The 25,459-nt window shown below is 37.3% G+C and overlaps 1 protein-coding gene across 1 annotated transcript in view; it reads left to right on the top strand.

Annotated features, from left to right (window-relative positions):
• The window catches only part of LOC128644856 (cholesterol 24-hydroxylase), a 156,544-nt gene that overhangs the window by 99,992 nt on the left and 31,093 nt on the right, over positions 1 to 25,459 (top strand). The window contains exons 7-12 of the mRNA XM_053697477.1: positions 17,042 to 17,152; positions 20,550 to 20,706; positions 21,805 to 21,867; positions 21,966 to 22,038; positions 22,472 to 22,556; positions 24,327 to 24,437. Of these exons, the coding sequence (XP_053553452.1) occupies positions 17,042 to 17,152; positions 20,550 to 20,706; positions 21,805 to 21,867; positions 21,966 to 22,038; positions 22,472 to 22,556; positions 24,327 to 24,437 (600 nt within the window). The remainder of the gene's footprint in view (positions 1 to 17,041; positions 17,153 to 20,549; positions 20,707 to 21,804; positions 21,868 to 21,965; positions 22,039 to 22,471; positions 22,557 to 24,326; positions 24,438 to 25,459) is intronic.

Raw genomic sequence — 25,459 nt, 5'->3', positions numbered from 1 at the left:
CACAGAGCTCAGCAGTGTGGCATTTTTTTTGTGTGTCTGCCTCTGACAACAGCGATGCCATTTGCAACCTGTGTCAAAAGAAACGGAGTCGTGGGAAGTCCAACACCCACCCAGGTACAACTGCTTTGCGAAGGCACATGATCTCACATCACAAACGCTGATGGGTAGAAGCAGCACACAAACTCAAAGCCGCCATCCTCCTCCTGGTCCAGCATCTTCAACCATGTCAACCACTGCTGTACTCCTTGCCCCCTCTCAACCATCCGCCACTCAGTTTCTCTTCCGTAGCAGTTCCTGCTCATCTGCCCACAGTCAGGTGTCTGTCAAGGACATGTTTGAGCGTAAGAAGCCAATGTCCCAAAGTCACCCCCTTGCCTGGCGTCTGACAGCTGGCTTGTCTGAACTCTTAGCCTGCCAGCTTTTACCATACAAGTTGGTGGAGTCTGAGGCGTTCAAAAAATTTGTATCTATTGGGACACCGCAGTGGAAGGTACCCGGCTGAAATTTCTTTGCACAAAAGGCAATTCCCAACCTGTACTCGATTGTGCGAAAGGAAGTAATGGCATGTCTGGCACACAGTGTTGGGGCAAGGGTCCATCTGACCACTGATAGATGGTCTGCAAAGCATGGTCAGGGCAGGTATATCACCTACACTGCGCATTGGGTAAACCTGCTGATGGCTGCCAAGCATGGAATGCGTGGCTCTGCAGAGGAGTTGGTGACACCGCCATGACTTGCAGGCAGGCCTGCTGCTACCTCCTCTACTCCTCCTACTCCATCCTCTTCCATAACCTCTTCCTCGGCTGAGTCCTCTTCTGCTGCTGCGTCTTGCTCCACATCAACGGCACACCCCCAGCTCCCCAGGTACTAATCCACATCCTGGATACGGCAGTGTCACGCCGTCTTGGGGTTGACTTGCCTGAAAGCAGAGAGTGACACTGCAGCAGCACTCCTGTCCATCCTGAACGCACAGGTGGATCAGTGGCTGACTCCGCACCAACTGGAGATCGGCAAAGTGGTTTCTGACAACGGAAGTAATTTGGTGGCGGCATTGAAATTGGGCAAGTTGACACATGTGCCGTGCATGGCACATGTGTGTAATCTGATTGTACAACGCTTTGTGCATAAGTACCCAGGCTTACAGGATGTCCTGAAGCAGGCCAGGAAGGTGTGTGGCCATTTCAGGCATTCATACACAGCCATGGCGCACTTGTCAGATATCCAGAGGTGAAACAAGCTGCCAGTGAGGGGCTTGATTTGCGAGAGCCCAACACGTTGGAATTCAACACTCCTAATGTTCGACCGCCTGCTCCAACAAGAAAAAGCCGTTAAGGAGTATTTGTATGACCGGGGTGCTAGGACAGCCTCTACGGAGCTGGGAATTTTTTTGCCATGTTACTGGACGCTCATGCGCAATGCCTGTAGGCTCATGCGTCCTTTTGAGGAGGTGCAAACCTAGTCAGTCGCACCGAAGGCACCATCAGCGACATCATACCATTTGTTTTCTTCCTGGAGTGTGCCCTGCGAAGAGTGCTTGATCAGGCCGTAGATGAGCGTGAAGAGGAAGAGGAAGAGTTGTGGTCACCATCACCACCAGAAACAGCCTTATCAGCATCGCTTGCTGGACCAGCGGCACGCAGGAAGAGGATTGTGAGGAAGAGGAGTCAGAGGAGGAATGTGGTTTTGAGGAGGAGGAGGAAGACCAAGCACAACAGGCATCCCAGGGTGCTCGTTGTCACCTATCTGGTACCCGTGGTGTTGTACGTGGCTGGGGGGAAGAAGATACCTTCAGTGAGATCAGTGAGGACGAGGAACAGGACATGAGTAGCTCGGCATCCAACCTTGTGCAAATGGGGTCTTTCATGCTGTCGTGCCATTTGAGGGACACTCGTATAAAAAAGCTGAAGGAGAACGAACTGTACTGGGTGTCCACGCTACTAGACCCCCGGTATAAGCATAAAGTGACTGAAATGTTACCGAATTCCCGCAAGTCGGAAAGGATGGAGCAGTTCAAAAATAAATTAAAAAGTATGCTTTACACAGTGTATAAGGGTGATGTCACACCCGGGAATCTAACAGGGGAAGAGGTGAAAGTAATCCTCCTCCTCCCACGACCACGCCGGCAAGGACAGGACGCTTTCCAGACGTGTTGTTGAAGGAGGACATGCGGACCTTTTTAACTCCTATGCATCGCCACAGCCCTTCGGGATCCAGCCTCAGAGAACGACTCAACCGACAGGTAGCAGACTGCCTCGCCTTAACTGCAGATCTCGACACTCTGAGGAGTGATGAATCCCTTGACTACTGGGTGTGCAGGCTTGACCTGTGGCCTGAGCTATCCCAATTTGCAGTAGAACTTCTGGCCTGCCCCGCTTCAAGTGTCCTGTCAGAAAGGACCTTCAGTGCAGCAGGAGGTATTGTCACTGAGAAGAGAAGTCGCCTAGGTCAAAAAAGTCTTGATTACCTCACCTTTATTAAAATTAATGAGGGATGGATCTCTAAGGGACTGACATTGGCCAATACATTCGAGTAAAAAATGCCTGATGAGATGAGCTGCCTTGGGCTGTCTGGCCTGTTGAGGGTCGGGAATCCTCGTATAAAAATGCGGAAGGAGAACGACCTGTACTGGGTGTCCAAGCATCTTTTTCCATCTCCCGGTTCCTAAAAATTATCTCCGGGTTCCTAAAATCGATGCCATACCTGTACTCGATTGTGCAAAAGGAAGTCATGGCATATGGGGTCTTTCATGCTGTCGTGCCTGTTGAGGGTCGGGGACCCTTGTATAAAAAGGCTGAAGGAGAACGACCTGTACTGGGTGTCCAAGCATCTTTTTCCATCTCCCGGTTCCTAAAATCCATGACATATACACGTCCCCTGATAGGGGACACCGCAGTGGAAGGTACCCGGCCACAATTTCTTTGCACAAAAGGCAATCCCGGACCCCAATCTGTACTCGATTGTGCAAAAGGAAGTAACCTTACCATGGGTCCCAGACCGCACGTCTTGTAATTCTCTGTCTGGGAAATGATATATCTATCAAATCTATCTATTTATCTATCAAATCTATCTAACTATCAATCGTATCTATCAAATGTATATTGCATCTATTGATCTATGTAATTCGTATCTATCAAATGTATATTGCATCTATTGATCTATGTAATTCGTATCTATCAAATGTATATTGCATCTATTGATCTATGTAATTCGTATCTATCAAATGTATATTGCATCTATTGATCTATGTAATTCGTATCTATCAAATGTATATTGCATCTATTGATCTATGTAATTCGTATCTATCAAATGTATATTGCATCTATTGATCTATGTAATCTATGTATCTATCTATCAAATCTATCTATCTCGTGGCCGGACTGTTTTGTGACAGCCACTTGTGTTTCGCCCAAATTTGAAGTAGGAGGACCGACCAAGCATCTTTTTCCATCTCCCGGTTCCTAAAATCCATGCCATATACACCTCCCCCGATAGGGGGAGTAACAGGTATTAAACTGATCAGAATTGTACTAATTAACACACCACTCACATCTGGTGGCACAATAGATTGCACGTGTAGTGCCCCAAATTTGAAGCAGGAGGACCGAACAAGCATCTTTTACCATCTCCCGGTTCCTAAAATCCATGCCATATACACATCTCCTGGCGCCGCAACTGCCTCTGGGAACCTTACCATGGGTCTCAGACCGCACGTCTTGTAATTCTCTGTCTGTAATTCGTATCTATCAAATGTATATTGCATCTATTGATCTATGTAATTCGTATCTATCTAATGTATATTGCATCTATTGATCTATGTAATTCGTATCTATCAAATGTATATTGCATCTATTGATCTATGTAATTTGTATTTATAAAATGTATATTGCATCTATTGATCTATGTAATTTGTATCTATCAAATGTATATTGCATCTATTGATCTATGTAATCTATGTATCTATCTGTCAAATCTATCTATCTCGTGGTTGTGCAAATGGACTGTTTGCGGTTGTTTGCGGTGCGTTACACGGGGAGTTTGGTCTGTCACTGTGAAGCGGGCGTAACCCTTACACTACCTGATCGATACAACATCATACCTGATGTTTTAAAGCACGTTATTCCAAACAATTTAGGAATGTTAAGTGATTTATGCCCTTTATGGCTTAAAACCAGACTCTGCATCAACTATGTAATTTTCCTTGGGAGTTTTGCCATGGATCCCCCTCCAGCATGCCACAGTCCAGGTGTTAGTCCCCTTGAAACAACTTTTCCATCACTATTGTGGCCAGAAAGAGTCCCTGTTGGTTTTAAAGTTCACCTGCCTATTGAAGTCAATGGCGGTTCGCCGGTTCGCTCGTGGAAGTTCGAGTCCGCCGTTCGCGAACCGAAAATTTTTAGGTTCGCGACATCACTAATTGTGAATATTTTTTTTATTTCATGCTCGCTAAAGAGTGTTAGTGTTAAACAACATTGCTATGGAAGATGCCTTTATCTGCTTCTGAGCAAATTTTGGCCACAAAAATAAATTTCCTACCAGTTTTAGTAGCAATTTAAATAGTTTAAATTTGTGTAATTGCTGCTGTTTCCTATACATGATACCAGTTGTTTGTTTTTAAAAGGACAGTACAATAAAATTATACATTCATTGTCAAGATAGAGCATTAAATTTTAGTCAACTTTTCAGTTTACTTTTATTATCTAATTTTCTTCTTTCTCTTGGTATCTTTTGTTGAATTCAAACCTAGGTAGGCTTAGGAGCAGCAACACTACTGGGAGCTAGCTGCTGATTGGTGGCTGCACATATTTGCCTCTTGTTATCAGCTCATTCAATGTGTTCAGATAGTTCCCAGTAGTGCATTGATGATCCTTCAACTAACCGTACAGATGGGGGGTGGTGTGAGAGCTACCTAAATGGGTTATATGCTAACTGTCCCTGTCTGATTACCATTTCCTCATAAAGGTAATCTTGGTCATAGGATGAACAAGGGGTGCGGGACAAGAAGCGCTCCGTAGTTGAAGCTAACCAAAAAATAAAGGATATGTGTGATGATAATATGAATCTGTACGATTCATATAGATTCCTCAGGTGTTTTAGAGTAGATCTCCTTCACACCCTTTATCACTCACAATCTATTATAAGATGGAACTTTTCTCTTTTAGAGATAATATTCTAACAGAAATACACAAGGGGGAACCCAATATAAATCTCACCTCCAATTTTGCACAGATAGATTTACACACAACTTGTAAAAATTTAGAAGATGCCCTCTTAAAGGAAATTAAACACTCAGTTGAATTATGTTACACACAAAAATATATCGAGTTCAATATGGTCCCAAGAGGCCTGAGGCTTAAGAAAGATTGCACTTTTGAATTAAAAGAAGAACTCTCCACTGAATGGTATAATACACCCGAAACAGCTTCTATTAATCTTTTGAAAATTCTCATTTAAGCCAGACAACTGAATTTATCCCAAATTAAAAAAGAGATAGATACATTTAAAGACACACTTACACCATTTATGAATGATATGGAATATAAGAATAAACAACAGATCATGATAAAAAAAATCACATTGAGTTTAAACAGATATTAATTGAAGGAAAAAACAATAAATTCAAGAGAGATCTTGATGATTATCAACAAACCAAAAATATAGAAAATACTATAAAAACATCAACCAATGAAAATACAGAACTATCTGATAATCCTGAGACAACCAATGATAGTCTAGTTCTGAAAGAAACACACAAAAATAAATCAGTTTTTAGTAAACATAAGATAAACAAATTAGAAAGACAACATATAACTATAGTCTCTAACCATGAAAACAGACAAATGGAAAAAAACCAAGAATCTGGTAATTATCAGAGAGGACCAAGAATAAATCACTATGGACAGAACAATAGACATTATTATCAACATTATGATAATAAAAGGATTTTTCCATCTGATCAGTATTATAGAGAAAACATAAATCACTCACATAGTCACACATCTAACAATCAGGAAAATAATTTCCATAACACACAAAAAATTGGAATGAATATGATAAACAACAAAATTATGAGAATAAACAAAGGTTTAACTATAGAAATAATCAAAATCCACATAGACATAATTATCAGGGAAGATTCTCCAATAGAGAACAAGTAGAATACAATCTTGACAAATCTTATCCTAATAGATATGATCATAGAGAGAGATCTGATAATAAAAACTGGAGGATTGTCAAATAGATATGACACATTGACTAATGACACATATCAGGGAAATATACCACAGAACACATCATCTCTTTTTTTAGAACAATCCCCACAAAGACTAGAACAATCAAAAAACTTAATAAGAACCCAAAGTTCAATGTGGGGCACACCAAGAGGAAAAAGAGAAAGAGAGGTAGAAGAGGGGGAAAAAACACAAAAAAAGACTAAGATAAGAGACCACATTAAAGTGAACAAAGGTACTGATGATAAAAAGGATGAACATTTAGAAATATTTAATATTAGTAAGCACATATTAAATGAGAAAGAAAAAAGCGTTCTTAAAAAAGGCCTAACGTTTGCACCTACATGCAAACTTAATAAATTCGAAACATTAATAAACATAAACCAGTATGTACGTAAACTTACATTAAAGCGGTATTTTTTAAAAACTCCCCTTACAAGACCTGAATCAAAGCCTAGTATTTTTACTCATTCTAATTTTAAAATTAAATCCTCTTTCTATCCAACTCATGAAAAAGGAGAGTTTATTAAGAATTTTGAGATGAATATTAAAGAAGATCTAGAAAAATTAGAAAATCCTCAAAAAAGAAATGATAATCTAACATCAAAGGAACGGAAAGTTCTGAAATCCCTGCAGGAAAATAAGGAAATTATGATCAAACCAGCCGATAAAGGTGGCGGGATCGTTATTATGGATACACAATATTATAAAGAAGAGTCCTATAGGTTATTGAATGATAAGACTACATACATCAAACTTAAAAATAATCCAATGATGGGTCAAATGAAAAAATTAAATGAAATACTTGATGAAGCAAAAACAATAGGTATACTTACAGATTCAGAACATCATTTTCTCCAAATCAACCATCCACGTATCCCTACCTTTCATTTTTTACCGAAAATCCATAAACACATCAGTTGTCCTCCAGGTCGTCCTATTATATCAGTGATTGAATCACTTACATCCAACTTATCCCAATATGTTGACCACTACCTTCAAACCTATGTTAGTGAGTTACCAGCATATCTGAATGATTCTACACATTTCCTTAATTTGATTAGTCAAATTGAATGGAAAGAAAACTATATTATGGTCACATGTGACGTAAATTCCTTATACACCAATATAGATCACACACTAGGTATAAAAGCTATTACACACTTTTTAAACAAAGATAAATCGCTGTAAGATGAACAAAATAAATTTTTATTAGAGAGTATAGAATTCATTTTGAAAAATAATAGCTTTCTATTTAATAATTAATTTTTTCTCCAGATCAGGGGGACAGCAATGGGCACAAGGTTCGCTCCCAGTTATGCCAATCTCTTCATGTTTTTTTTTTAAGAGAATTCTCTGGAGACCATTGGGGAGCGAACCTTATGTTCTATAAACGCTATATAGATGACGTCTTCCTGATCTGGAAGGGAGATCCAGAAATCCTTGCATTTTTTCTTGAAGATCTAAATATGAATAATTTAGGGCTAACCTTTTCACACGAAATGAGCACTAAACTAATACATTTTTTGGATATAGAAATAGAAATTGACAACAATCAATTAAAAACGAGAACTTACTTTAAACCATTTGACTCATAATTATATATTCACTATAACAGTTGTCATCTAAACAGATGGAAATCCAATATCCCTAAAAGTCAATTTCTGAGAGTAAGAAAAAACTGCACTGATATTGAATCCTATGACATACAGTCAGATGTATTGGTCAAACGGTTTAAAGAGAAGGGCTACAATATAAAAAAAGTTTTGGAAACCAAAGATGAAATAAGAACTATTGATAGAAAAACCCTACTTAATAAAGATAGACCTAAAAAATTAAGAAATCATAATAAGTTTTATAACACCAACGCTTTATCTGAAGACGACCCTATTATAGTTCCATTTATCACAGAATATAGCTCTCAACATAAAGAAAAAAAAAAACATTCTAAATCGACATTGGCAAAAAACATCCAGATCTGATTTTCAAAAGAGCAAAAAATTTAAAAAGCTATCTGTCCCCTAGTGAGTTTAAAAACCCAAAGAATAGTTTAATTGATATTGATCTAGATAACAAGAAGCTAACAGGTTTCTTTCCATGCCACACCTGTAAATCATGTAAATCAAGCAGTAAAATAAAGGAAATAGTTTCCACAAACAAACAAAATACCTTTCTGATTAAAGAAATCATCAAGTGCAGCGATTCTAATGTTATATACTTATATATAGGACAAACAAGCAGAATCCTGAGAGACAGGATTAGAGAACACATCTGGAATATAGAACATAAAACAAATTAAACTGCATTATATCAACATTTTACAGATATACATTTAGGGGACATAAAATGTTTTAAATTTGGGGCGGAAATATGGAAAAAATATTACTTAAAAAAGAAGCTGAACTAATTTTTCGTTTTAGAACCCTATATCCACAAGGACTCAATAGCTTATTTGATCTGAACACCCTAATTTAATAAAAAAAATTAAGGACACACACATATACATTAAACAAATTTAACAGAATTATATTATTTTAGAAATATATATTCTCCTTTAACAAATCTCTTTCCAGTTTGTTTCTATGTACTCTATATGTAGGCTTGAATTTAAAGAAAAATTACACATCACCGGCCGCTACTATAATATGCATTGTCTTTATAGACATAGAACAACAACATTTTTTCCTTGATTCTCTCTCCATGTTATTGGTCTGTATATATTCGATATGACAAAACTATGTATGAATTTTATAACTACCCCTCACATTTTGTATATTTTTAGGTAGGGTTAATCAATAATACATACATAAATAGTATAGTGCAAACTGCTTATGTTCTTGTTTTTCGCTTAGATGTTATATAAAAATTGGAAATTTTGTACCAATTTTGTATAACATTTACTGATCACGGAATCACACTATTTCACAATCCTATTTTTTCTTTCCTGTACCTAAGGACGCTGTTATGCACAAGTAAATACACAGGTGTAAATTAGTAATATACTCCCACTTTAGTCCCATTGGACAGACAAAATTCAACCTATCACATTTTTTGCCACCCCTCTGTTCCCTATATAAGGGGAGTTGTCAGTAGTAGTAAGCTTACTATTCATAATCTAACCTGGGATATTTACTCGTTTTTGCAGGTTCATCCCCATTTCTCAAATTACTGGATATGGGCATATGAATAATCCCTGTATATAATTTGTAATCCCATTTTTTGCAGCACAATCCAGGTTCATTGTTTGTTTCTTATACACTGTTGCAGTGACGTGCAGTGAGGTCAGAGGCTGGTGAGGCACTAGATATGATACGAAACACATGTACAGAGGGCCGCAAGTACCCCCAACAGGGCAGATTTAAATGATAGCTGAACCAGTGCACAGGTGACATAATCAGGTGATGGGTGAGAGCAAGTTAGTAACCACTGAGTTACTGATCAGCTGATTACGTCACCTGTGCACTGATTCAGCTATAATGAAAACCTGGCCTGTTGGGGGTACTTGAGGACCATTGTTGAGAAACACTGCACTAAAGCACCAGCTCATCGGAAATGTATTGATTACCTGGAGAATAAAGCACACATACTCTGCTCACTGACACCCACACACACTCTGCTCACATGCACACTCACACAATTCTGTGGCACAGTGCCAGTTACTAAGCAATTAGAATGATACACAATCTCTTCTCTACTCACTACTGTATTGTAAAAATAGAAATAATTTACCATAGAAGTTTTACACAAAGGACAAGTTATCAAAATGATGATAATAATAATCAATACTGCCAACACAGCTGCTACAATATGGTGTTCAAGAAACGCACGTGCACATCCCACTTAGGTATGCTCTTCAACAAAGGACACCAACAGATACCAAAAGAATGAAGTACATAATAATAAAAGTAAAATAGAAAGTTTATTTATTTATTTTTTTGTGCACGTTCTATCTGAATGATGGAAATGTAATTATGACTTTCATGTTCCTTTCAAAAACTAATTTGATTTGCTGACAGGGGGCCAGTAACAGTTAATGCTAATTCTCAAAATATAAAGAACTAGAAAAGTCTATTAAAATAGCATGCTCTAGCTCAATCATGAAAGTTTAATTTTAAATGTCTCCCTTTGACCATGTGTTTAACCAGTTACTTTACAAGGGGAGTGGAAATATACATAACTTTGAAATTTGTTATAAAAAAATCTACTACTCATTTGAAGTTCAGACTAAGTGCTATTGCATTGTCTTGTTATCATGCATTTGTTGATTATACAAATCTAATGTGTTGACTGGTCCTTTAACTTCAAACTCTGGGTTTTAAATTATGGATTTAAATTTGAATTGACCCTTTGACTTCCTGTCAGTATTGGGTTATGCTCACTTACTGTCCCCCCCGTTAATGAGCTGTATCTGAACACAATACTACTTTACTCTTCTGCTTGGGTTATGCTCACTTACTGTCCCCCCACTGTTAATGAGCTGCATCTGAACACAATTTGTGAATCACAAGAGATGTAGAATACTACTTTATTCTTCTGCTTGGTGTCATCTGTTCTTAGATTACCTGCATCTTCCTTCTGATTAATCTATATATCCTTCTCTTGCTAGGAAGCATCAAGAGGGGTGCCTCCTATTGGTCCCAATTTTCGCTGCTAATATATTGACAGAACACAGGTGGCGCTGCAGCACAGCTTTTCCTTTGACCCATGTACTGCAATGGAGAGAAGTGTTCCTGTACCTGCCTCTCCATAGCATTACATGGGGGGAAAATAAATATTTTTTTTTACCTTTTTTTTTTGTTTTAATTAAAAAAAAAAATATTTTTTTTAAATAGTTTTTATTGAGGTCAAAGTTTTGGCATACAAAGAAAATATGATAACATTGCATATCATTGCGTGGTTAAATTTCAGGAAAAAAAAGAAAAGACTTATGAAAAGATACATCATATAAAGTACATATTAATAGAACATATGCAATTAGCGATATCCACTATATCAATAGAGCATGGTGTGGAGTACATGTAACAAACAACAACTAGTATCTGTATGCTATAAGGTTCTGGTAAGAAACAGACGCCGCAGAGGGAAAAGAAAAGGAAGCACATATTTTGGTACATATAAAAATCTATATCCCCGCGTAGTCACATTTCTCCAGGACACATAATAAGGTACAACCTATGAATTACATATTAAAAAGGCATATGCAATTAGCAACCACTGCTACGTTCAAGTAGCATAAAGTAGAGTTTAAAGGAATAGTTTTGTATACAGTAAATAATGTCTGTCATTTATATGATATAAAGCTCTGCGATTAAACATTTGCTAAATAAGGAAAGAGAAGCACATGCCACTAGTCATCTAAGCCTTCTATGGAGAACAGGAGACTACTCTTGGACCTCATATTTTATAGGGTAATAACATGGGCCAAAGGCTATATTAAAAAAGGAGACCACTTGTGGATCTCATTATTTAGACCTCAGATATATTTTCCATTAACTTAAATAGTATGTTAACATATGCAGGTATGGTACAATATCAAAAATGTGATAGATGAGTTAGAAGGTAATAATTCAGGTAGGTTACGGCATAGGTAAGGTAAGCCATATAGTTAACCCTCCTAAGTTAGGAGGTTTATTATATGGGGGGGGGGGAGGTGGTAAATTAAATAATGGACATATTGGCACTTCGATGTGGCTTCCATCAAATATATACTGTTTTGGAACAAGGGTATATCTCTTATGAGCAGACTGAACCTTGGCCTATAAAAGATGAAAACATATAAGCTGACAAGCAAATATATGAACCTCAAAATGCTGGTTCTCTGAGCAGTATGCAAAACAAGGACCAACCTCATTTTATGTGTTAAAGCCTAGCAACCTCTTAAATATGAATAGGAATTCTAGGAAAAAAATCTAGTGTTTAGATATATGAATGCCAAAGCAAAAAATAAAATTGCCACAAGGCATGGGCCCTTTGCCCAGCGGCAATAAATGTAAAACCCCTTTCAGGCGTTCTTTATAGGCAGTAGGCATAGAAGTTACTCAGCAGTATACATGCAACTGTCAATCACATTTGGTAGAACAATAACTAATATATATCCTATAGAAATAGCGTGGTTGAAAATTGGTGCTACTGTTAGTGTATGCCCCAATCATATAATCATGTCAGGTATTATGGTTAGGCTTTGCGTGTTAGATACTGAGCTGTCGACAATCCTGCTAACATCTATGTATATACATCATTATGCTATTAAGGTACTTTGCAATCTCAAGTAAATAGTGTAAAGAAATTGTGTTTCAATGAGAGGTTTAATATGTCAGGGTGCAAGCAATGTATAAGATTGAGAATATGTGTGGCTTTATGAAACTATAAGAAGGGAGACAGCTATGTATGGTTGACAGGCAGCATTATCGGCAGCCATGATATCACAGGACAATGATTAGATAGGTATATGTGTACAAGTTTGGGTATCAAGCTTGTAGGGGTGCTTTGTAGATCAAACTGAGGGACTTCACATTTGCAAACTAAGAGAAGAGTAAGTAGGGTGTAGCTTAAAAGGATACACATAGATAAGGAGTACATGGTGAGAAGAAAAGATTCATAAGTTAAAAAACCATATAAAACCCTCAGTATCAAACTTATTAATCGTAGGTAACTGGGTAAACATAAGCGGCCAGGGCATTAGCCCCCTACTATAAGCCAACTAGATATATTATGTTTTATAACAGAAAACGGGTACTAATACTCTATATGTGGATAGTTGTTATATACACATGCTCAGCCAATCCCAAATGCAGAGTTAGAAGCATAGCAGAAATGCTAAATGGCCAAACAGTGATAGGCTAAAAAAACATATTTAGTGACTACATACTGAGTATCATACAAAAGCTATGAAACATGAACAGGAACAACCAATTATAGATAAAAAGAGGATATGGGTGGTGGGTGAATAAATCACAAGTCAGCCCGGCAACCTTGTTATCTTGTAATGTCCAAAGTAATATAATGGTATTACCAAGTGTCCGGTGTGTTAGGGTTTGGTGGGAGAAAGCTTGAGGAAAGCAGTTCAGTAATACTTGTGCAAGCCTCAGAGCAGTCACACAAGGCAGTGTGGGATATCATTTATTGCCCTACACCTCTCTTATATGCCACCATCACATTTCTAGGACACGGTGTCTTTTACCCTACTCCAGAGCGGAAGGCTGAAGGCAGTCCATGAACTAGCTTTAACGGACACCTCGCGGTATCACTAGTCATCTTATAGGGCGCCACAAACAGATGCAAGCATGCGATCAGGGAGGAAATCTTCTCACTGCTGCAAGCGCTCCTGGGTTCTTCTAGGGCCTCTCCCTTCGTATGTGAGTAGGACAGCGTAAGGACGCCCTCTGAAGTACCTCTTAATGTTGCTCTATGTTTGTGACCAAAATCAAGCGCAGAAGGGCACCCATCAATAGAAGAGGGGGAGGATCTCTGTCGGTCCGAAGATGCAGCTGCCACTACAGAGCGGCGATTGTGAGTGTCCACAGGCGTGCATTTATCCTCCCTGTTGTGAGTTCCGCCTTTGCGAGTAGCCTGGGCAGCGGTTATAGGGACCTTGGGTGTCACGGTGGGGAGCATTGGCACATGCGCTTCTAAAAGCCTACAGGAGGCCTCAATGTAGCTCAGAGCTACCTGTTCCCAGTCTGCCTCAGTCGCCATTTTCTTTTTTTAGTGAGTTGCAAGCCGCAGCTGAAATCTCCACTGGGCCGTTTCAACACCTCGGTGCGGTCAAGTAGGAACAAATAGTAAGCCCCGATGTGGGTATTGTAAGCTGTAGGTCCCGCTATGAGTGTCAGAAGACTTAAACTGCGCCGGTTGTATTCATCTGCGTAGTTGAACAATCAGGCTTATATTGGGGTTAGTTGTGAGATATAAGGTCCGATAATTGGTTGTCAAGATGCCCTGTAAAGAAAACTAGCAGAAGTCTGCCAATAAGCTGAGAAAATATTTAGTAATCTATATTTTTGCCCCTAAAATCTGAATTAAGAGCCAGAGCTCCTGTGAAGTACGTCTGGTCGCTTAGATAGTTGGCTCCGCCCCCGTTTTAATTAAAATTTAATTAAGCTTTTGCCACATATGGCAGGGTAGGCATTGCCTACCCTGCCTCCTATGAGTGCACGTCCCTGCACTGTTGAACAAACTATATGTATAATTCCTGGTGTGCTTTGTATTAAGTTTGACATCCACCGTTCAAGTATTCAACGGAAACTATTCTGCTACAATTGAGCAAGCAAAGTTTCTTTTCAGCCCCATTGAATCTTAAATTACGGAGATACTTCGTTTTACCTCTAACAAGGAGTCATCAGCGGTGAGAGACCTATAAAATCAAGCAGACGAGGTCACATGTGCTGACGTCATCACGCCACTCAGAGCGTCTAAAGGAACCTGGATACCTAACACACTACCACAAACAGTGAGTTTTTTAGCTGTGCACAGCCGAAGATACACACAGATATATCATTCAACTTGACAATATCTTGAAACTCCTTGGCTTACTGTCTCTTCGTAAAAGGAAAAAACTGTTTCCCATAACTAATTTTTTATAACGTTTTTTATAGCGATCTATCAGCCTCTGTTTATGAACATTGAGCTTTTGTTTGAAAGTTATGTTTTATGCTGCTGTATGTATAAAGTAACCATCTTGTTATATGAAACATTATACATTGTTATTACCTATGGTATTGTTTCACCATCTTCATTTATGCATTGTAGCAATTGCTTTTAATATATTTTAGTATATAATCAAATATATTTTATTGATGCCGGCATCATTTCTTTCATTTACTATGCTCTAATCTTGCATATTTTAGTTGAATAAAACAATATATATTCACTCTTGTCTATTAGATACTCTTTTGTCATATCCAAATATACGTATTTCTTCTTTTTCATAGAATTATTATATAGAAATTATTTTATAGAAATCTATTATCATCACATATATCCTTTATTTTTTGGTTAGCTTCAACTACGGAGCGCTTCTTGTCCCGCACCCCTTGTTCATCCTGCTCCTTCAACTAAAAAATGCCAGGAATAAAAAATGAATGAGAATGAAGCAAATTTGATAACAGAAGTAAAATGCAAAGTTGTATAAGATTGTATGCTCTGTCTGAATCATTAAAGAAAACATTTGTGTTTCATGTCCCTTTAATGTGCTTTATGTGTGGTGATGTAATAGTTCCAGGCCATGCTAGTGAGGCAGGGTCATAGTTAAAACATCTGCAGTTTAGGGAGCCAGGTGACAGTGACCAGCTGTAGGGAGCCATTACTTTTCAGTGACATGAAGATAGAATTCTGTCACTAGTAGTACTGGACTTAAATAGCCCCTACACAAAAGTTATGCAGCAATTCCATTTGTACAGATAGATTGAGAACTAACCTAAAGTCTATCCAAAGACTTATGGTAAAAGGCACAGTGACTTAGGCCTAGGTTCATAGACAATTAGGAGATTGATTAAAGGCTTGTGCTGTAACGATACGATCATGTTGGAAATTCACTGATTATTGATTCACCTATATTTTCTAGTATTTCATTTATATCTACAGTTGCATGAGGTGCCCAAAACATGATATCTCACGCATGAAACGAGAACTTCTAGCAATGTTGAATAAAAAAATAAATACAATTCCTAAGCAACACTTAGCTAAATGGTGGATGTCAATTTTTGTAATTGTAAAATATTGACATGTCCATCTGCCAGGAATGAACAACAGATCAGTAGATTGTTCTATTACCACCTGGGAATAACTTCTTTTAGCCCAAATGTCCTTTTCACTGAGGAGAACTTTCCTGAAGCATATCAGTCTGATCCCGCCAAACAAGGTCAGTCCAGCCCTGAAATACCAGGCAATTCTCCTCTAAACAAGGGAAGTGTCAACCCCAGACAATCATTTTTGCCTCCTTTGGGCCTCATCAGTAAGGAGTCCATGCCTGGTTCCATCATCACCCTTAGGGAGAGTTTCCAATAGTCATAATAAAAATGCATACATAAAGAGAAGCAATCTGCTAGGAATAAACAACAGCTCAGTGGCTTGTTCTATGGCTTAGTTACCACCTGAGAATAGCTTCTTTTAGTCCAATTGTGCTTTTCACTGAGGAGAACTTTCCTGAAGCATATCAGTCTGATCCCACCTAACAAGGTCAGTCCAGCCCCGAAATACCAAGCAATTTCCTCTGAACAAGGGAAATGGCAACCCCAGATAATCATTTAGGCCTCCTTTGGGCCTTGTCAGTGAGGTGCAGCCATATCCCTCTAAGCACATTGGGCATTCTAGAGGCATGGTCAGGATTTTTCACCTACACTTAAACTCAGTTTGAACAATTTTTGTGCACTGAGAAATAAAAGATTACAAGATAAGTGCTGGTCCATTATTTATTATAAAGGATCATTCACAAAATAGGAATGTAATGAGGGAGGTGCAATTCTTTATTAATTCTACATATTAGTTTCACAAATGTGATTTCTTGAATCTAGGCCATTCAATTACTACAAATTCAGGAAACTCTTCAGTGAAATGTTAAATTATCTTCTTAGCGTATCATATTCTAGGCCAATTAATGCTCATGTTTGAAAGTGTGTTTTTAATGTTTAGAGATATTGTATGTAAACCATGCAATCTGAAGTTTTAGCAGAGCAATTTTTGTATGAGTTTGAACAACCACTGTTCCCCTCTTTTTAAGTGAATGGTAGAAAAGCTTAGAGATTTTATTTTGGTGGTGAAATTAGTTTAAAAAAGTGAATAAGTGTAAATAATATTTTAACTTGTGTCTATCACAGGCTGCATTTGGGCTAGAGCTAAACTCCCTACATGATGACCAGACTCCTTTTCCAAATGCCATCTCATTGATCATGCAAGGTATGGTGGCATCACGCAATCCTCTGGTAAAGGTATGTGTCAGATATTTTTTTATTTTTGTTTTCCATTATCCATTCAGTTTAAAGTGTAATATGAAATCTACTACTAGTAGACCTAAGTGTTCAAGGGATCCAGGGATCCAAATTAAAATAGCAATTTTGTGAAAGTGCTTATTGTAATTATCCCTGTGTAATCCCTGTGTTTCCTGAGCAAAGGTTACTTGAAAAGAACTAAAGGCTAACAATTATTGGATTATTATTCTGAGCAGGAATAATTGCAAATATAACATGTAACCAGGGTATCAAATGTATTTGATATTTTAAGAGCCGGGCCAGTTTTCTCTCTGCACCTATGTAACCCCTCCTGATTGCAGTTTTAAACACCACCCCTACACAGGTGTTATAAAATGGGCTGGCATATAAAATGACATTTCTTCATGAAAATGAAATTCAAGAGAAGGAAGAAAAACACTGAAAATAGCATGACAGTAAAGAGGTGATTTTAATGTCTGCTGTATCTGAATCATGACAGTTTAATGTTAGGTAAACTATCCCTTTGAGCTATCAGTTTAAGATTATATTGAATCAAACATCATTTGAATTTTAAAATCATTGTCTAAAATATTACACTGTGTGTCCTAATGTCATCATCAATGTTTAACTTTAACACTAATTTCACATATACATACTTTCAAAGTATAATACACAATGTAACAAATGGCACTTACAAGTTCCAATGAGTGATCAATGACACAGGTATCGAGCAATTTGATTCGTTAGTGACAGTAGAAAATGTATTTTTAAATCCGATTGGCTGCTGTCATAAATCATGTGATTATGCATTTCCCAATCAAAAGTGGTGGAAAATTTCACTAGTTTGTGGGTTGTTTAGGAGTATTGCGTCAAATTTGGTGCGAAAAGTGTTGGTGCGAAGAGGAGAGTGGGACTTATATTATATGCCTTAAACATGGTGCAAATAGATTTATCAAAAAAAAAAAAAAAAGAGAGCTATATTATGTTATGTATTTGTTTAATTTTCATCTCTATATCTACTAGTGCACCAAGTTTGGAGCAATACTTTGCACCAAATTTGGAGCAATACTTTGCACCAAATTTGGAGCAATAATATTGTCCCCTTGCTTTGTAATGAGAGACAAAGATATAACATAATTAGTAAGTAGTAATATATTTATTTCATTTTTATCCCTATATCTACTAGTGCACCAAGTTTGGAGCAATACTTTGCACCAAATTTGGAGCAATAATATTGTTTGATTTAGAAAGAGTATACAATTTTGATAAAGTTTCTAAGTTACTTTTAGTATCTAATATGCTTCATTGTCTTGTAGACTCCCATTGATTTCTATAGCATTCGCGCCTCAAGGGTGGCGGTTTGAACAATAGGTACGCTGCATCGGAATTGACGCAAGCGTACATATCGAATGTTTGATAAATTGGGAAGAGGGTCAAATAGAGTCGAATGTGAATTCGAAACATCTGGAATGACGCAACCATCGATCTGCGTCGGATTGATATCACCGGAGCGTATATTACGTCACACATTTCAACATTTGACAATTTTGACGCTTTGTTAACTACCGCGGATTAATCTCACATCGAATTTGACACGGGATTCCAGCGTATTAACAGTTGAAGCTTTGATAAATCTACCCCCATGCCATGAAAAAATTATACAAGATTTACCAAATAAGCACGCAAGAAAAAACCTGCACTCAAAAGTAACACAAGCAATATTTAAAAGCCATCACCGGCAAAGTCATGTATTATCAAATGTTACTTAAAGGGACAGTCAACACCAGAATTTGTGTTGTTTAAAAAGAAAGGTAATCCCTTTATTACCCAATCCTCAGGTTTGCATAACCAACTCTGTTATAGAAATACACTTTTTACCTCTGTAATTACCTTGTATCTATGCTTCTGCAAACTGTCCCCTTATTTCAGTTCTTTTGACAGACTTGCATTTTAGCCAATCAGTGTTCACTCCAGGGTAACTTCACGTGCATGAGCTCAATGTTATCTATATGAAACAAATGAACTAATGCCCTCTAGTGGTCAAAATGCATTCAGATTAGAGGCAGTTTTCAAGGTCTAATTAATTAGCATATGAACCTCCTAGGTTTAGCTTTCAACTAAGAATACCAAGCGAACAAAGCAAAATTGGTGATGAAAGTAAATTGGAAAGTTGTTTAAAATTATATTCCCTATTAAATTAATGAAAGTTTTTTTTGGACTCGACTGTCCCTTTAAGGATTGTAGGAAGGCATTTTTATGTGCTTCTGAGCAAATTTTGTCCTCAAAAATACGTTTCCTACCAGTTTTAGTAGCAATTTAAATTGTTTAAATTTGTGTAATTGCTGCTGTTTCCTATACATGATACCAGATGTTTGTTTTTAAAAGGACACTACAATAAAATAAAAAATTCATAGTTAAGTTAGAGCATGCTATTTCAATCAACTTTTAAGTTTTAGTTTTTTTAATCTAATTTTATTCATTCTCTTGGTATCTTTTGTTGAAAGGTATACCTAGGAAAGCATGTTGTTTACTCTGGAGTTAACGCTATGTAATAAAGTGGGTTTTGTTTATAGATTTCTCTACTTGTCCTCCACAAGGGAGCTTCCTTCCATGTTTTGTTTAGCGAGAGAACGCATCCTTACTTTAAGATAGTAAATCTTTTAACAGTCAGATAAGTTATTTTTTCTGGCATCTATATGTATAAAATGTATCACATACAATGTCAATGACGTTCCTTACCAAGCCTCTTAACATCATTAGTGTCACAAGCCATGGAGGGAACTTATCCGTAGAAAATATTTTGAAAACATATTGCACATTACTTTCACTACTTTCACTATTCCAAATGGAGGCAAGTAGGTTGGTGATCCACTCAAAGCTCAAATGTTTATCATCTATCCAGGGAGCTAAGGAGTAAATATTGAAGAGTCAGGCAGCTTGGTAGAGGGGTAGTTTAGGATGGGGGTGTGGTAGTTTAGGGGTTCATAGTGTAGAGGGGTAGTTGCGATGTGGAGGTATCGTGGTTTAGGGGTTAACAGAGTAGTTTAGTGCATCTGTTTCCTCCGGCCAAACTCGTTAAATTCGATTGCGTTTAAGCGATTGCACTTACTTTCAACTTGTAATACGAGCGGACCTTGCTGCTCAATGCTGCCCATAGAAAGTTCACACAAATTAATTTGCAGTAATTTAAACAGTGCGCCACTGTGGATTAGAGCGTAAAGGACACTGCAATCTCGTGATCGATTTTACGCTCCTCGTGCTAACAATGACGCTGCACTCATAATCTGGCCCATAATGAATTTAGAATATATTAATGATACAAGTAACCTACTGATGACAGAACTGAATGTATTTTGTTTTTGGCTTTTATTTATAAACTCAACCATTTTTTTAACAGTATACTCCAGGAAAGCGATCATTTGTTAGAGCTATCCAGGAAAGTATTCGGCTATTGCGTCGCACAGGAAGAGAATGTATTGAGAAAAGGCAGAAACTGATAGAGGAGGGAGGAGAGATCCCAGCAGATATACTGACACAAATCCTCAATGGAGCAGGTACAGAAATAAACATGTTCTTCATTAAAATGAGTGTTAAACACTTTGTAATATAGCATTATTAATTTTGTGTAGTAAATTAAAAACTTTGCCGTATACTTTTCTTATTTATTTTTCCCCCTTTCTTGGTAATTTATCTCTAAAAATTGTGGGCTTTCTAATTCCCTTGAATCTCTACACAGTAATGGGCAACACGTGTTTTAACTTTTCTAACTCTGAGTACAATTAGGGACAGAGAGAGCACAATACAAATCATTTAGGAAGATGATGGACATCAAACCCAAAGTTTTTCTTTCATGATTCAGACATTGTACCATTTAATTAAAATCCAATTTACTTATGTTAAATTTATTTTGTTCTCTAATCTCTTGGCATCCATTGTTAAAAACAGGTAGGCAGGCTCAGGAGAATGCACTATATGACATTGAGCAAACACAAAAGCATTCCTGCAAAACTACTGCCATATAACTTTCCAGACATGCCCACTACCTACCTAGATTATCTCTTCTACAAAGAACACCATGATAGCTACAATTTGATGACGTAAATATTTTTGAAATTTAGTTTCATGCCCCTTAAAGGGACACTAAACACTTTGAGATAGTAATATAAAATGATAATTGTGTATATAAAAAAAAATCTCTGCAATAAACTTTCATTATTCAATTTGTCCCTTTTTCCTGTAATTTCATTCTGAAATTGTGAGCTTTCCAATTCCTGTTAGAAATGGAAGTGCAGAACACTGTTATGTTCCACACAGCCATTGGCTGAACACTCTAATGGCCTATTTATAACTGTCTCTAATTGGCCACAGCAGAGAAGGTAACCTAAGTTACAACATGGCAGCTCCCATTGTTTTAAAGATACCAAAACTTTACACTTATGTTGTCAATATTTAAACAACTAATGAAACCTTAAAAAATACATCTACCTGTTATTCTCAGACTAATCTTTTCTTTGAATACATTATATCTAGCATTTGTTTAGTGTTTAATGTCCCTTTAATCTCTGATTCATAGCTTTTGTTCAAAATGAGATTAATTTGATTATAACCATTTTAGTAGACTTTCTAAAATATTATCTTTCTTCACTTTACAGCCTTGGAAGACAACTATGACTCTGAGAGTTTGTTAGACAACTTTGTCACTTTTTTCATTGCTGGTTAGTAAGCATCATATTGTGTATTGTGTAAACCAAATATATGAACTCCGCTTCTGTATTATTATTTTTGCCCCAGTTTTACATAGATTATTTTTCAGGTCATGAAACCACTGCCAACCAGTTATCTTTTGCTGTGATGGAACTGGCCAGAAATCCAGATATACTGGAAAAGTGAGTCTGTTTTATATACAATTAATCATGTTTAATAATAAAAAATGTATATTATATAGATATGGTAAATGTTCAAAAGGATACCAAAAAGTTTTAAGCTCTCTCAAAAGTAAATCTTTTGGCTATGAAACTGCACTCTAGGGGCTGACTGAGACCAACCAAAGCCCCTGGGCAAAAATTAGGGAAGGGCCCCATCTCCCCTGATCCTATGCCCCTCCCTCACCCCACCGCATGCCTGCCTCGACTCCCACCAGGGCCTTTAACCTCCAGGGACAGGGACCCCATATTCCAGGGACACCACAACCACCGACCCTCAACCTAGGGCCCCCCAGTCTCCAATGCCAGACTCGACCCTACAGGGCTGCAGACAAATTATATTCTTTCTGTTAGAGAACTGACCAAGAGTTTTCCTCCATAAAATGTGTTTGTGCAGAGTTCAGGATGAAGTGGATGAAGTGATTGGCTCAAAAAGAGAAGTTGACCACGAGGACCTTGGAAAGCTACAATATTTGTCACAGGTACTTCCTAACAATTTGACTCCAATATATCTTGTTAATTGAAGTCTGACCAATGAAATGAGCCTAATTCTTTTCTGCTTTTACTTAAAGGGTCACTGAACCCAATTTTTTTCTTTCGTGATTGAGATAGAACATGCAATTTTAAGCAACTTTCTTATTTACTCCTATTATCAAATTTTCTTCATTCTCTTGGTATCTTTATTTGAAAAGCAAGAATGTAAGTTTAGATGCCGACCCATTTTTGGTGAACAAGCTGGGTTGTTCTTGTTGATAAATTCACCCACCAATAAACAAGTGCTGTCCAGTGTCTTGAACCAAAAATTGGCTGGCTCCTTCGCTTAGATGCCCTCATTTTCAAATAAAGATAGCAAGAGAACGAAGAAAAATTGATAATAGGAGTAAATTAGAAAGTTGCTTAAAATTGCATGCTCTATCTGAGTCACAAAAGAAAAAATGTGGGTTCAGTGTCCCTTAAAGAATAGTTAGCACATATTCTATGTATGTAACATATCCAATTAAATACACTCTAGTACCATTGTGTGGATAAAAAGAGAGGGAGAGCAAGTTTTTTGCTACCAGGAAAAAAAGAAGGGAAAGCTCAAGACAAAACAATCTATTTCAGGTAGTCTGGGGCAAGACCAAGAATAGGATGTAAGGGTTTTCAATCTGTCTGATATTACACTGGTGTTACCAGCTGAAGAAAGGATATTAAGTTATGGTTATGGTTATGATTTTGTCCCTCCCAATACAGTTAATCTGTTTGAAACTTATGACCAGGCAGATAAGGCATTATGTTTTTTTCTTGATCAGTGCCTGAGAGAAACAAATTTGGATCTAATTACAAGTAGGGTTTAGAACACCTTTAATGTTTTAATTAAAGGGACATGAAACCCAATTTTTTTTCTGTCATGATTTAGAAAGAGCATACAATTATAAACAACTTTCTAATTTACTTCTATTACCTAATTTGCTTCATTTTCTTGATATTCTTTGCTGAAAAGCATATCTAGATATGCTTAGTAGCTGCTGATTGGTAGCTGCACATAGATGCCTCCTGTGATTGGTTCACCGTGTGCATTGCTATTTCTTCATTAAAGTATATCTAAAGAATGAAGCAAATTAGGTAATAGAAGTAAATTGGAATGTTGTTTAAAATTGTATTCTCTACCTTAATCATGAAAGAAAATGTTTGGGTATAGTGTCCCTTTAATAGTAGAAACATATTGTATTTTGGCAGATAAGAACGATAGGCCTTATGCTAATCTCAGGCATTCTTGATGTCCTGCACAGTCTTTATCTTTGCCACCTTTACTGATAGTCTATCCATATTATATTAACACATAAATATATATATTTATATTCATATACATTTAAAAATGATGCCCATCAATGCGCTACTTACCCCCTTTTGCTGCGCAAGGTTCTGATTCCATCTCTGACAGCCTCAGAATGAGGCTCCCATAGTAGACTATGGAAGTGTGCTCTTGTGAGTGCAATGCTTCCTAGCAATGTGAACGCGAGCTCTTGCTCGCATTGTGATTTACTTGTAATACCAGCGCACTTTATTGTGCACTGGTATTACAAAGTGGAGCGCTAATATTGCTTGCACACAATATTTAGCGTTCCACTTATAATCTGGCCCACTTTTTTTAACTTGTGTAGCTGATGTTTCATGTTGAAGGTAATTAGTATATATATTGTAACATTATTATTTAGCCCAATCCTATACAATATACTGTAGTAGATTTTGCTTTCTTTTGTTTTCATGAGGTTCTGAAAGAAACCTTGAGGCTTTACTCTACAGCACCAGGCACATCACGGGTATTAGAAGAGGAAATGGTTATTGAAGGTGTGAGAATCCCCCCTAATACTAATTTGATGGTATGTTCGAAACAGCTTAACTAACTATTATATCGTATTTGTAGTTATAAAACTAATTTGTATTTAGTCACTGATTAGTTTACTTCTTATGGAAATACCTATAAATAATCATAATTTTTCACCATCATTAAACTAGATAAAAATGCATTGCTTTTTGGTCTCTTAAAACTGATTTTTGTGACATATAACGTTTAGTTTCCATTCTCTGTGCTGCAGTGTACTACATTTGTATTCTCACTGTCACAACCCTTAATATGGTAATGAAGATTTTTTTTTTTCCAATATAATTTTTATTGCAAAATAAACTTATTAATAACAGCAGTAGGTTCATTAATTTCTTTTACAATCATATGTCAAACAATATTCGCTCAATAGACATAATAAGACTGTCTACATGGACCATCAAGAAATTATATCATACATACATACAGTCTCCTCAATTTAGGAGGTTACAGAAAGTGAGCAATAGTTATCAATAAATCTTAAATGTGGAGATTAGTGTAATACACTAGTCATAAATATTACCTAAATCTAATAGGGGCTTAAGGAAGTCAGTCAAAAGATAGCTGTTAACATATTTCTTCCATTAACCGTAGTGCGCATCTCCAGGCGGGGGAGGCTGCTCCAAGAAAGGTGAGACGAGAGAAGGGTAAAAGGTAGGGCAGGGAGTAACAGGTCGCATATTATAGGGGTAAGAGGGGGGGAGGAAGGGAGGGGGGATAGAGAAGTAAGGGGGAGGGTATTGGTCAAATTTTAAAGATAAGAAGGAGAAGACGAGGGTCCTCAGCTAGGTAGCAGATTAACATCAAATTTTAAAGCTTAGTTACATTAATGGGGATGTCCAGGGACCGCGTCGTGTCTGCATGTTTGTCTACGGTCTTCCTGATAGTTAAACCAGGGCTCCCAAATCTGCCAATAGAGGTCTTCTTTATCCATGTTAAAATAAAAACTTGGTTCCATTTTGGCACATATCTGAATTATAGAGGTGACAGCTGTAATATCTGGGGGCTGGGACTGCTTCC

The sequence above is a fragment of the Bombina bombina genome, chromosome 1 (genome assembly GCF_027579735.1).
Source record: "Bombina bombina isolate aBomBom1 chromosome 1, aBomBom1.pri, whole genome shotgun sequence".
Lineage (NCBI taxonomy): Eukaryota > Metazoa > Chordata > Amphibia > Anura > Bombinatoridae > Bombina > Bombina bombina.
Note: the sequence above shows the minus strand (reverse complement) of the source record. Positions and strands in the feature narration are given on the sequence as shown.